The following is a 13,819-nucleotide window of genomic DNA, read 5'->3' as shown; positions in this document are numbered from 1 at the left end:
AATGTACTTGATAGTGATTTTTACATTTCTTTCTTTCCTGCCTTTGTTTTGGTGACAGGCTGTCGATGATGTGAAAAAAGGCTACATCAAAGCAGAGGAGAAGTCCTACCAATTACAGAAGCTGTATGAACAAAGGAAAATGGTCATGGTAGGTTTATGTCCCATAATCTCTTTAGAAAATAACTCCTCTTACCTCTTAAACCTGTTGTTCCAATCTTTTTTGAAAGATGTTGCAACCTGGTCAGTGGCTTAACTAATTTTTTAAAAGGAGGGGATATAGGCCTTGACATAAAGTCCATGGTGTTCCTCCATTTAGCCCACAAAGAGCTTATTTTGTTATATATAAGTACGTAACTTTATTATAAATATTAACCAAATGGAATTCTTTTTGATAGAAAAAAATCTAAAACAAAGATGTGCAAAAACATTTAATATGATAAAGATAAGATTCCGTAAGAATTGATATTAGGTTTTTTACATTAGAAATTATTTTCGTTGTGATTTAGAGGTAGCAAAATCATTTGTTTTTATAACTTCAATCTCTGCAGTTGCTTAAACATTTATGCGCAGTAGTGCTTTTGGTTAGTATCATATGCTAGAGCTGTACTGGTCAATTCAATGGCTACCATCTTCATGTGGCATTTAAATTTAACTTTATTTAAATTAAATAAAATTTAAAATTCAATTCCTCAGATGTGTTAGCCACACTTCAAATGTGGAATAGCACATCTGGCTATTAGCTACTGTATTAGACAGCTCAGATATAGAACATTTTTATTATCACAGAAAGTTCTGTTCAGAGGGCTGCCTAGAATACTCCTTAAGTGTTTTAAAATTAGTTTTTAATTTGTATCTGCCATATATACAAGGATGGAAATTGTCAAAAATAAAATTTGTAATGAACACTTACAAAACTTCCACTCATAGAATTTTAAAATTTTTTTCTTGGCAAATTTATATATAGTTGAAATTTTTCTAATTATAATTTTTCAGGATTTCACACAAGGCAGTAATTGCAATGGTAATGATTCTTATAAATCACTAGAATATATTATGTCTAGCTGGGATAGTTATTTTCTCACTTATATGATGAAAAGTAAATTGCCAAAGATCAAGAAACTATCTACGAATGTTCTACATACCAATAGACTAAATAGGCAATAAAAAGTATTTTAAATTGAATCAAGTCTATTAATTTGTTGAATTTTGTTTAAGGGAATTTTAATAAGTGGGAGACAGTATTTTAAAACTCAACTTCCTGTTCTTTAAAATAATGGCATTGTCTTTTACATATTAATGCATGATTCTGACCAATACCTCTGCATCTTTTTGATGAAAAGGGCCAAATACTAAAGGACCATCAGCCTCTGCAGTAGTTCTTTGCTTTTTCCAAAGCCAGTGGATTTAGAGTAACTTCATAAGGGCCTTTGGTAACACCAGTATAGAATACATACTGGTTTTTTGCACATGTAGTACTACGCCAAACACACTATCATCCATTTACACATTTTACCAGAAGTACTTGTTAAGCACCGAATGTGTGCCAGGCACAGTATGAGGTGCTAGATAAATAGTCTTGTATTGTTCTGTGGCAAAATATAGAAAATCTGAATTTAACAAGCATAGTAATCTATTATGAAATCATTTTCAAATTCAAGTTTGTATCTTGTAATCACCCGTTAAGAACTCGAATACAGTTGGACCACTGATGTGTTTTCCATGGGTCATTGGAATTGAGTATAAAATATGCTTAAACATTTATGGAATTCTATTGTCTTGAAAACCTAGTACCAACATACAAATGTATACTAGCCCCATAATACCATAGTCAGATTTTAAAGAAAATCCCACCAAAGTTTGAATTTTATTTAAGTATTAGAGGCCCAGTGCATGAAATTCGTGCACTGGTAGGGTCCCTAGCAGCTGCCGACCAGGGCCTCCCTCCCTTCCCCTGGCCGGCCCCACCCCCTGGTTGAACTCCTGGATGACCTCCGTTCGAGGGGAAAATTTGCACACTACACTTTTATTATATAGGATAATTTCATGTGTTCAAGTAGTAATGTTCAAAGACATTAACTTAGTCAGTGGTCATGGTCAGTACATTGAAACTTCAATTCAGATGGGCCCTTCAGAGCCCATAAGTCTTGCTACATTATCTATAGCAACTCAGGATGCTTGATAGGCCTTGGAGTAGGTCAGATCACGGTGAGAACCTCCACAATTCAGCAGACTTCTCAGTCCTAGTTTCTCTTCTATAAAATGGGATGTTCAGATTGCCAGCCATCAAGAGGAATCTTAAGAAATACCCTAGAGTTCTTGATAGATAAATAAGTCTTGTGTAAGTTTCCTTGTTTTCCAAATACATGTCTTTGCCATAGTTGGTAAGATTCAGTGTGATAAAAAATGTTTTTTTGTTTTGTTTTCTACTTACAGAGTTAGATTTGGATGGTTGAGAATGTGATGTGCAAGAGAGATTTTATATTTTCTTTTTTTTTTTTTTTACTCTTAACACAAACAGCAAACATACGGAACTTAAGATTTTCTTATGTTGGAATAGCCTGATTTTGCCATGAACTGACAAGTAAGAAATTTCTGTTAGTTTCTCTCAACTTTTAGTGATTTCACACATGGCAGTAAGTGTGAAAGTCAGTGTTTCTCAGCGTGTGGCCCCAGTTCTGTGTCATGGGACTCACTTGAGAAGTCTGCTCACAACGCAGGTATCTGAGCCGCCTCCGTTTACTAAGCCAGAATCTCTGTGGATAGGACCTAGGCATTTTGTTAAGATTTTTACAGAAGCACCCTGGTGATTCTGGAACAAGCTGCTTCGGGGGTTTGAGAGAGTCGGCTCCCAAGGTTCCTCTCAAGCACTTATTTCAGTCTTAGCCCTGGTTTGACCCTTGGCAGGTGGTTTGGGAGACAGAGAGTTCTCCGGAATGGACCTTAACCCACTCACCTAAAGTGTTCTGCTCTGTTGAGCACTAGTTCCTGCTTTAATGTGTCCTGTTCCTGTATCGACCTACCTTGCTAAATATTCAACATTCGCAAATACCCCGTGCCATACCTTCCTCTTTCTCTGGTCTAATGTGGGCCACCATCTGAGTGGTATGTCAATCGGAGCTTATTTAGGATACAGATTTACTCAAAATTTAATCTGAGAAGAGAATGGACAGGGAAATTTTGTGTTTAAAATAAATCTGTTTGAAAACAAAAATTTACTTTTCTTTTGGAAATTTTGGGTGTATATAAACTGTAAATCTTCCTTCCCTTTATGTTTTGTGCAAGCCCAGGAATGTAGAGATTGCCCACCTACAGTTGAGAAACGCTGCCTGACCCCGAGAATCTTGAAAACCTTAAGTTTCCCCAGGGAAACTTGACTAAACTCTGTCCTCTCATTAAGGCCACAGGTGATTTTATAACTACATTAGGAATTCCCCTGAAGGTCCTTTGTTTTCAAGGACTACATTTCTGAATATGGAGGGATGAGTCCGCTTTTTTTTTTTTTATTTTTTTTTTATTCAAAGGGGATAGAGAGGGCATACCTTAGGCGTCTGGTACTGTTCTGGACACTACGTGTACATTCTCGTTTCCTCCTTATAACAACCAAGCAGAGGAGGGGTGGAGTCTGAGGAAGGAAGATTCTTACCCAAGATCATAAAGCTCGTCGGAAGGAGAGCTAGGATTCGAATCCATGTCTGTCTGGCTCCAAAGCGCGTGTTTTTTCCTACATCAGAGAAAAGTGGGTGGCGGCAGTGTCCTTTATTCCCAGACGGCAGAGAGGAAGCCTGGCTGGAGTAACCTATGCAAAGTCACAAAGCGAGAATTCAAGATGCACAGAGCTCCACATCTCTTCTGTGTCCTTTCCTAATTTCTCCCTTTGCAGGTTTCTCCCTCTTTAAAAAAATCTGTATGGTAATCCAAATATGGCAGAAATATTTTTTAAATAGGAGTGTTGCCTCTCAAAGAAGAGAACTCTCAGCAAATGTGTTACATGTAAAGCCATTTTTGTTGAAGTACATGAACAGAACTAGTCTCCGACTCTGACACCTCCTGGCATTTGCAGAGTTCTTGAGCATCTTTGAGCAGAATTTGCTGCTTATTGAGCGTGCAGAAAGCTTCTAATGACTGTATTAGGAGGAAGGCTGAAGTAAGAACTACAGGCCTAGTTGCAGGGAAGTTTTTTCTTCTAACATTTTATTGTAGAAATTTTCAAGTATATAAAGAAGTTGAAAGAATAGTACATTTAGCCTCCCAACTTAAGAGCCCTCAACTTCCTGCCATTCATGTTTCATCTGTCTCACTTATGTGCTCCCCCCCCCCCCTCCTGCTGGAGTTTTTATAAGTAATTTCCATATATATCATTTCTCAGGGCTTTTTTTTTTAAAGGTGCAAGACATAGGAAGTTTTTATTGGATTCTGTACAGAAGAGAAATGCTTAGTTGTCAAAAACTACAAACGGATCCCTGCCTTTGGGTTGGGTGGTGGTATGAAGACAGAACTCCCTCCCAGTTAAGCCCAGGGTCAAGTTGCTTATCAACACAGCAAAGAGCCCTGGAAGCCAGCTGTACAAAGTGCAAGAGGGAGCCCCTGCCCCAGGCTCCTCTGCTTGGGGTCACAGGGCATTCTTTTGTTGTTGCTGTTAGTCCTCACTGGAGGACATTTTCCCACCGATTTTTTTAAAAAAAATATCTTTATTGATTTCAGAGAGGAAGGGAGAAAGGGGAGAGAGAAACATCAATGATGAGAGAGAATCATTGATTGGCTGCTTCCTGCACGCCCCCTCCTGGGGATCAAGCCTGCAACCTGGGCATGTGCCCTTGACCGGAATCGAACCTGGGACCCTTCAGTCCACAAGCTGATTGATGCTCTAGCCACTGAGCCAAACCAGCCAGGGCTTCCCATTGATTTTTACAGAGAATGGAAGAAAGAGGGAAAGACAGAGAGAAACATCAATGTGAGAGAAACACATCAATTGGTTGCTTTCTGAATGAGCCCAGACCAGGACCCGGGCTGGGAAGGACCCTGCAGTCAAGGTACATGCCCTTGACCAGAATCAAACCTGGGACCATCTTGTCCACAGCCCGACGCTCTAGCCACTGAGCCAAACCGGCTAGGGCCACAGGGCGTTCTTGAGAGAGAAAATAGTTGAATCCTCTGGCTAAAGATAACAGAGCCTTCAAAATTATTTTTAAGCTATCATTTATTGAATACCTAATTATGCACTGAATATTGTCATGCTTGCAAGTAACTGATACAGGCTATTAGTAAGAAGATGAAACCAAGGCTCCTTGGAGTTTAACAATTTCCTTGAGGTCAGTAGTTGCCCAACAGTTGGGAAGTGATGGGGCCAGGATTCAAGCCCAGGCTTTTGACCACCCCTCTGTACTGCTCCTGTCCCCGTCTTTGCTTCTTATAACTCCAGAAAAGTTCTCTTCTATGATACTGCCTGTCATATTTCCAAAGTATAATGGCCTGGATTTCTTTCTGCTCATCGTGCCAATAGCAAGGTTAAGCAGTATCCATATTTATTACACATACAGGGAGGATGTGATAAAGGGGGATGGAATAGGGTGGTGGAAGGGGAAGTGGGAGACCAAAAACTATGCAAATGGAGTATTGTGGCACTTCTGAATTGACCCTAACCCTGTGTTCTTGCTACCCTTTTGTAATTTTTCCCCTTGTACTCTGGTCAGTGTGGCTCAGTTGGAGCATCACCATAAACCAGTGGTCGGCAAACTCATTAGTCAACAGAGCCAAATATCAACAGTACAGTGTTTGAAATTTCTTTTGAGAGACAAATTTTTTAAACTTAAACTATATAGGTAGGTACATTGTTATTAACTTAATTAGGGTACTCCTAAGCTGGCCTTTGCTAAAAACGTCCTCAATCTAAGGGGTCGACCTCAGTGAACATACCCCCACTTCTTCTAATGCCACTTCTTCCAAATAGACTCACCCAGGCCGAAAACCGACTTCTGCACATGGGCCATGAAGTTTCAGTCGCACTGTACGTGCGTGCCCGCATGTGGTATTTTGTGGAAGAGCCACACTCAAGGGGCCAAAGAGCCGCGGTTTGCCGACCACTGCCATAAACCGACAAATCTCGGGTTCCATTCCTGGTCAGGGCACACACCTAAGTTGTGGGTTCAGTCCTAAAAATTTTATCCTCACGTGAGGATTAAAAATAATAAATAAAATAACTTTTCCCCTTCCAAGTTGCTATTATTTTACCTAAGCGGAACTAAATAGAAAGGGGGAAGGGAGCCTGTGGTGTGCCTTTTCCCTGGGTGCTCTGGTCTTGCCGTCCCTGGTGTCAGTAGCAACTCTTTTAGGTGCCAGTCATTGGTGCCAGTCATAGGTTGCCTAGGCTCCTTTTTGTGCCTATGTCTCTTCTCTCTTCGTAAGGCACAGGGCACCTCTGGTTTTTTCTAATCTCCCCGCCCGTCTAACTGAAATTTATTAGGGTGTTATGCCTTCATCTTCTCTCCAACACTCCACACACATCAGCAGTGTTCCCTGTTTTCCTGTGTGATATTCAAGGCTATTTGCTTGTTTCTCTGGCAGCCCCTGAGAGGAAACCAGGTCAGAGTCCATGAGTCTTTTTTTTTTTTTTTAATCTTTCCCCTATTTCTCTTCTCTTCTCTTCTCCTTCCCACTTGTCTTCTTTTACTCTCTCCTCTCTTACCTCAAAATAGTGAGTTGAGTGAGAGGCCAGCTTAATTGTAGAGGAGAAAGGACAGAGAGTGGAGTTAGAGTCGGTAGTTGAGACACCTCTAGATGAGGCTTATAGCGTTATGCCTGTCACTTCATTTGGGTCCAGATGCTTTTTAAGGAGACCGAGGGGATGGTGGGGCCGATTTGGGGACTAGAAGAGAAAAGATCAGTAACCAAGAAATTAAACCTGGCTTACCACTTATTGTTACCCGTGGCATTAAAGTCTCAGGCAGCTTAGTCATCATCACTCAGGTCATTGTAACTTTTGATCGGAGAAGAGTTGGGGAGAAACATTAGCCCCTTTCCTTAATTGTAAGGATAGATTCGATTCCCATTCCTTAGGTACAGTGAAAATAGAGGGTCGGAGTGGCATTGTGAGTTCCCTTCTAGTCCTAGCCGTTTTGGTTAGTGTCTCTTCTGGCTTTGTTTGCATATCTTTTTCTAAGTAGAGAAAGGTTGGAGGTTGGAAGTGGGATAAAGGATCATCTTGGAGCCCTGTCCCAACTCAGGGATGGGCGTGAGTGAGACCAGAGGCAAGGTCTTTGGGTGGTTGGGCGAGAAGTTTCTGTGTTCTTGTGCCATCTCAGCAGCTCCTCACAGTGGTTGAGTTCCATAGTAACATGCTTTCCCTTCCTTTTTTTTCCTAGTACCTCAACATGCTAAGAACTTGTGAAGGCTACAATGAAATCATCTTTCCCCACTGTGCCTGTGACTCCAGGAGGAAGGGGCACGTGATCACAGCCATCAGCATTACGCACTTTAAACTTCATGCTTGCACTGAGGAGGGACAGCTGGAGGTGAGAGTTCAGCATGGGGCTGAGGCTAGGAACCCTGGCGATACTTTGACACTCACTCTCTTGCTGTGTTTTAGTTCTGGTCGTGGAATGATGTCAAAACTGTTTGACTGGGGTAGATAAGTACGCACTGGATTCACACTGGTCCTCACCTTCACCTGTTACACTGACCTTTATTCTTGTCATCTTTTCCCTGAAGTGATGCAGACATCTCCACTCATCTCTCCTCTGCTGCCCGGTTCAGACCCTTGTTAAGCTTCCCCGCATTCTCAGACTCACACTCTTGTTCTCGGTTGTTTAGAACCAGGTAATAGCATTTGAATGGGATGAGATGCAGCGATGGGATACAGATGAAGAAGGAATGGCCTTCTGCTTTGAATATGCACGAGGAGAAAAGAAGCCTCGATGGGTTAAAATCTTCACACCATATGTGAGTGGTAGACGGGGAAGCATGCTTGGGGAGAGAAGATTGGGCTTCAAGTTCTTGAACTAAATGCTTACGTGGAGAGAGCTGCAGAGAGAGCAGTGGGTGTGAGATCTGAACCTGTTTGAATTCTAGAGGCCCGGGTTCTTCCTGTCTTCCCTTGAGGCCCCACCGGGATTGGCAATTTCACATCCCGCTTGACTCACAGTTACCGCTAGGAGGAGCCAGAGAATCGTAGATGAGCCAGGCCTGGGTTTTATGGGTTTGTGGGGCTTGTCAGGGTTTTTTTCTCGGCTGAGAAAGTTTGGAAGGTTGGGTGGCTTGGGGCAGAAGTTCAAAGGCATGGATGGCCCTGTGGTACCTGGTCCTGCGATGTCAGTGAGTGTTGCTATGTTCTTTTTTCAGTTCAACTACATGCACGAATGCTTCGAGAGGGTGTTCTGTGAGCTCAAGTGGAGAAAAGAGGTAATCCTAAACAAGCTTGAATTGATTATTTCATCTTTGTTTAAAATGTATAAGCCTAGGGCCACATAACCTGAGCCCTTACCTCCATCTCCATCTTTCTGGGACTGTTGGTTAGGCTGATGACCCCATGTGAGCCAGGATACTCTTCCAGAGAGGGTTAGCTTTTGGATGCTGAACAGATGGTGTGAAAAGCCCTGCTTCTTCCTTTGTCTAGAGCAGGGGTGGGGAACGTCCGGCCCATGGGCTGTAGATGGCCCAAAAAATGATTTGGTCTGGCCCTGCCAAGTCATTAAGGGGTGAGTTAATTAAATGTTTGACCACATATAGCAGGCTAATTTTTAAGTTGATAATTTTGTATGGCCTGTGAATGATGTTATAAATATCCAGATGGCCCTTGGCAGAAGAAAGGTTCCCCACCCCTGGTCTAGAGGCTGGCCATTGGCTGCAGGCTATCCCGTCTCTCATGACTTCATGGACCCTCCTCGGCCTGTTTTTATCAGAGTACCCTCCGTGCCGCTCCTGACCCAGGCGGGCAGCTATCCTCGGTGTTAGCCGCCCTGTCCCGGCTGACCACGAATGGGCGTGTGTGTGCGGGCAGGTCTTCGCCCTGCTTTACTGCTGTCTGGGTGCCAGTGCAGGAACAGAATTAGGAAGATTCTGAATAATTAGCTACTTAGTCTCAAAGAAAATGTTTCCGAGAATCAGCAGTAGCATCAGGAACACGAAAATGTATATTCTTGGTACAGTAGGAAGCACACTGGTCTTTGGGCACCAGATCTGGATTCTCTCCTGGCTTTTTTTTCTCTATGATTTTGGGCAAATCAGTCTCCCTAGAGTCCAGTTTTCTCATTTTCTCTCATGTGTAAAACGGGAAGGCTGAGCCAGATAATTAATAGCCAAGGTCCCTTCCAGCTCTAAAAGGCTGTGATTCTAGATGGGAAGTTATAGTGGGAAGAGGCCCATCCGATTGAGTCATCCAGTCGTGCATTTTCTGATTCCGTTTGAACAGTTGTCTCCAGATGGGAGGGGATGTCGACATCGAAGGCTTCCCAATAACTCTCCTTTTTTTTCTTTCAGAACATTTTCCAGATGGCGCGGTCACAGCAGAGGGATGTGGCCACCTAGCCTTCCCTTACCCCCTCCCTTCTCTTCGCCTCCATCCTCCTATCCCCTTCGTCTCCCATGTCAGACAGAGTAACCATTAACACAAAGGAAGAGGAAAAGGAAAAAAGTCATTATATTCAAAAGCCCTAAGCGAAATAATAATAGTCCTTCTGAATTTCATGTCTCTGGAATTGAGCCGGTAGAAAACAACAGATGGGTCAGCACCAGGAGTCACCTGAGTTAAGACAGGAACAGGAATGAGCCCAGCCAACTCGCCGAAGGTGTCTGTCCTTTCCCTGGGCCTCGCACCAGCGGACTCTCCTTGTGCTGTATTTCTAAGACTGGAACTCTGAACTCCACCCATTTGCACTGTTCATACATATACATGTATGTATGTAAAAATTATATATACACAGATTAGCTGCACGTGTATACATATATATATTTCTTTTTAAATTTCATATTGATGGCAGTACCTTTTTTAGCTTGTGTTTTTACACACCTTTCACTAGAATTCATGACTTCTCTCTTGCTCTCTTTCTTTTGAAACAAACTTTAAAAAGGAAAAAAAAATTTACAGGGAAAATACCTCTCCTCATGAAGGACTCGAAACGTTTACAACCTGCTTGGGTTCCCCCCTTTTTTGTATGGAGTGAGGATTCTGGCTCGTGTGTTGACTGTAGAGTCTGAGGAGCAAGGAGCGTGGTTTCTTTTTCTTCCAAGAAGCTGTTGGGGAGACGTGAGGGGTGTGTTCCTAAAGGGCAGCAGGCTGTGGCCTGCAGGGGCGTCTGCAGACTGGGTGTGGTCTCTTATTCCAAGACATCTTTCCTGGCCCATCTCCGACTCTCCCACTCATGGCTTTCTAGCCACATTCCACACCTTCCTGCTTCCCCAGGGCCCCTGTGTGCTCTCCCTCAACTGGTCTCCAATGGGAGGGGGAGCTCAGGAAGTTAATGCCACGGGAACCTGAAACACTTCCTGGTGGTAATTTCCCTGCTTTTCTGAAGCAGAGGTAGGACTAGGGGCCAGAGTTAACGTTGATACCTTTAGGCACAAAGATTGGACGGAGGTAGGGGAAAGGAAGGAAGAAATGCCCAATGTACATAAGCTTTTCCCTCCTCGATTTGTGACCAGTAACCACCCATAACTATTACATTCTCTGTGACTTCCTGAAACGGCTGTGGGAGGGATCTACAGTATCCCCAGGCCTTGGGGAAACTGGGAATGGGTCAGTGGTCTGTGTGAACCAAACTGCATCCATCCAAGCCAGCTGAGGACCCAGGGAGGAGCAGTGGGAATAGGGTTTAATTGAAAGGAGACTGAAGGAAAACCTTTCTGTCCCTTAAAGATCTCATCTGACCTTGCAGGTGGACCTTTTGAGATCTAAGAGCTACACCCCAGGACGAGGGCCAGGGCTGACTGGAGCAGGGCAACATGGTCGGCCCTCGGGCTCTGTCTTCAGATAATGGCACTGGGAGCTCTAAGTCAGGCTCGGGTGCAATGGAAACACATCTTTGAACCTTTTCCTTTCCCTTCTCCACCTTCTAAACGAAAACCGCCCTAGGGTGGCATCTTTTGCTTTGTCTAACTGGGAGGCAACCATAGTTGGTTGTAGTCATCTCCCCTGAGCAGTGTTGGGGTGCTTTGAAGTTTCTTTTTGTATAACTTGTTTTTGCAGATCATTGTGAATCCTCTTTCACTCTGTTATCCTGGGAGCTGTTGGCCCCAGGGGAGTACAGGATCATACAGGATGGCCTATCTTCTCTCCCCTGCTCCACACCCAGGTGGAATCAGAGTGCAAAACATGTGAATGCTGAGTGTTGAAAGTTGCAGAGGGTGATCCCTGATTTGAAGGCTTTGTCACGGGATTAACTTCTTTTGGCTGCAATGAATTTAATAATGAGCCAAAGGACCCTGGAAAGAAGATCCGTTGATTTTCCACTCCTAGATGCTAAAGAGGCTTTTGACGCCAGCTTTGTTCAAACTACAAAAAAATCGCAGCCGTTTGCCCCTGTCCCCTCATCGTTGGCTAGGAATGAACAAATCCGGGAGGCCCCATGGCAGCCCCTTCGGGTGGACAGATGCTGCTCTGTCCCCTTTCCGGCGTATTCACTTGGTGCTTTGGAGAGTGGGTGAAGACCCCCCAGGTTGGCGGTCTGTTGGCAGACTCTGTAGAACAGCCCCTGCTTGAGGCTGTAGCACTGACCACCCAGCTGCCGTGTGGTGGGGGAGGCCCGGGGACGGGGGACAGCGCTTTCTCTTCACCCCCAGCAGGCCGCCTGCAGTGGGGCCACGGGCTGGCAGTGGAGCTCCAGGGGATCCAGCTCTTGTTTGCATGAAGCAGTGTTAGTGTGACACTCCTTTCCCCTTCTCTGCGTTCCTTTCTCTAATCCCTGCTCCCTTTCTTGGTCCTGGGTTCTGCCCAGGGAGGCTTCCTTTGCAGTTTGTCTCTGGGAAGTGGAAGGGCTCCCCTTCCCCCTGCCTTGCCCCAGCGGAGCCCGCAGGGTGTTCCTGGTCCCCTGCCGTCCTCCCCTCCGCACTCAGTTTCTATCTTCTTTGGTAAAAGCTCCGCTTTTTTCCTGATCGGGAGGAAGTGCAGGCCCCTGAAGCCTGTCCCCACAGAAAGGTTTCCTGGGGCCAAGCTCGGGGCTCTCTGCTCTGTATCTTCTGCTCTCCATTTCTCTGCCCTCCCCTTGCCCTAGGCCTGAGCTCAGCACGGGTGAGTGCTCAGAGCAACTCAGGCCTGGAGGGAGTGCTCGGGGAGGAATGAGAAGCGTTCAGCATCCCCATGCCTGGCCCATCTGGTTTCGTCCTTTAGTTACCCGGGCCAGTAGCTTTGGGTTGTCCCCTCTTGTAGCTCCTAGCCCAATGCTTGGAGCAACAGTATATAGGGCATGGGCAGGAGGTGGACCTCTCACCTCAGAATTTGCCACTTACGGGTCTGGCTCCTAGGAGGCAGTTTTCTTAAAAGGGATTGCATCCTGGTTGGTCTGAAGTCCCCACACCTGGAGGGACTGCTGTGCCCTCCCTTCTCTCCAGTGTGCGCTGGTGGACTGATGCCGCAGGAGGGACCGTCTGTGCTGTTGGACTCCCAGCATGCACCAGATTCTGTCACATTAGCCTCCTTTTGGAGGGAGGATGGTGAGGTTGAATTCTGAGAGAGAGTAGAGGTGACGGATGCGCTCCAGCACCTCATCGTCCAGTCCCACCTCCTGTCTTCCTCTTCTCCCAAACCCAAGCACATCGTGCCAGGCCTCACTCACCAGGACAACATCAGCTCCCTCCTCAGCAATCATCTCAGGTGTGTGGGCAGCTTAGGGCTCGGGGAGATCGGAGTGGACGAGGGGAGTGATACGGGGCGAGGCACGCGGCCAGCTGCTAAAGTTACACCAGTTTTATGTCATGCTCCCTTTTCAAGCCAGTGAGCTGGGCTTCATTTTTCCCCAGGCCATGCACACTTTTAATTTATTTGAGAGAAACTCTAATTGTATTTTCACTGCAGTATCTTGTATTTTTTATTTGTGATTTAAGAAATGTGAAGAGAAAATACACAGACACATAATGGCTAGCAGTGTTTCTTTCATTCCTGGTTCTAGAGCTAACCACTCTAAAATTGTTTGGTAATGTCACTTAGTGTAATTAATTGTAACATATTCTTTTAAATAAATTGATTTATTGATGAAACTATTCTTTGGTTTCCTAGGTTACAAATCCTTTGGGTTGTGTGGGAAGCAGTGTAGAGGGACCTTTGAGATTTGAGTTAGAATGGTCAGTCTGGAAACAGGAAGGAACATTTAACCAGTTATCCCAAGTAACAGTGATCTTTTGAAGGGGGGGGGCTGGCGGGGGGGGGGGGGGAGAAGCTGGGAGGCCTCTGGTCTAGCCTTGTGTTCAGTGGCTCCTTTGAAGATTCCTTCCCCCTCAGACTTCAGTTGATGGTGCCAGCCTGCACAAAGCCCACGCTGGCTCACAGGGCCCTCCCTCGACCTTACGCAGATAGATCCTGGCAGGATCCTTGGGACACATCTTAGTCCCCAGCCCCCAGTAACATGTATAGACTTTGTCATTTTCCTATTTTATGGATATCCTAGAGGCCCAGTGCACGGATTTGTGCACTGGTGGGGTCCCTCAGCCTGGTCTGTGCCCTCGCAATCTGGGACCCCTCGGGGGACGTAGTGGTGTGCAAAGTGGCAGGTGGTTGGGGAGGAGCCCAGGCCGGGCGCCACGCTGTAGCACTGCTGCCGAGACAGGAGAGGCTCCCACTGCCACAGCTGCGCTCGCCAGCCATGAGCCCGGTGTCTGGTGCCCGTTGGTCAGCTGA

The 13,819-nt window shown here is 45.2% G+C and overlaps 1 protein-coding gene across 3 annotated transcripts in view; it reads left to right on the top strand.

Moving 5' to 3' along the window:
* The window catches only part of SNX27 (sorting nexin 27), a 52,327-nt gene extending 39,142 nt beyond the window's left edge, over positions 1-13,185 (top strand). For all 3 annotated transcript variants that reach the window (XM_081113073.1, XM_081113075.1, XM_081113074.1), the window contains 5 exons: positions 59-148; positions 7,359-7,508; positions 7,807-7,935; positions 8,335-8,394; positions 9,472-13,185. In XM_081113073.1, the coding sequence (XP_080969199.1) occupies positions 59-148; positions 7,359-7,508; positions 7,807-7,935; positions 8,335-8,394; positions 9,472-9,519 (477 nt within the window). In that variant the 3' untranslated portion in view covers positions 9,520-13,185. The remainder of the gene's footprint in view (positions 1-58; positions 149-7,358; positions 7,509-7,806; positions 7,936-8,334; positions 8,395-9,471) is intronic.
* The last annotated feature ends 634 nt before the right edge of the window (positions 13,186-13,819 follow it).

Source organism: Myotis nattereri (assembly GCF_964212035.1).
Source record: "Myotis nattereri genome assembly, chromosome: 18".
NCBI lineage: Eukaryota > Metazoa > Chordata > Mammalia > Chiroptera > Vespertilionidae > Myotis > Myotis nattereri.
Note: the sequence above shows the minus strand (reverse complement) of the source record. Positions and strands in the feature narration are given on the sequence as shown.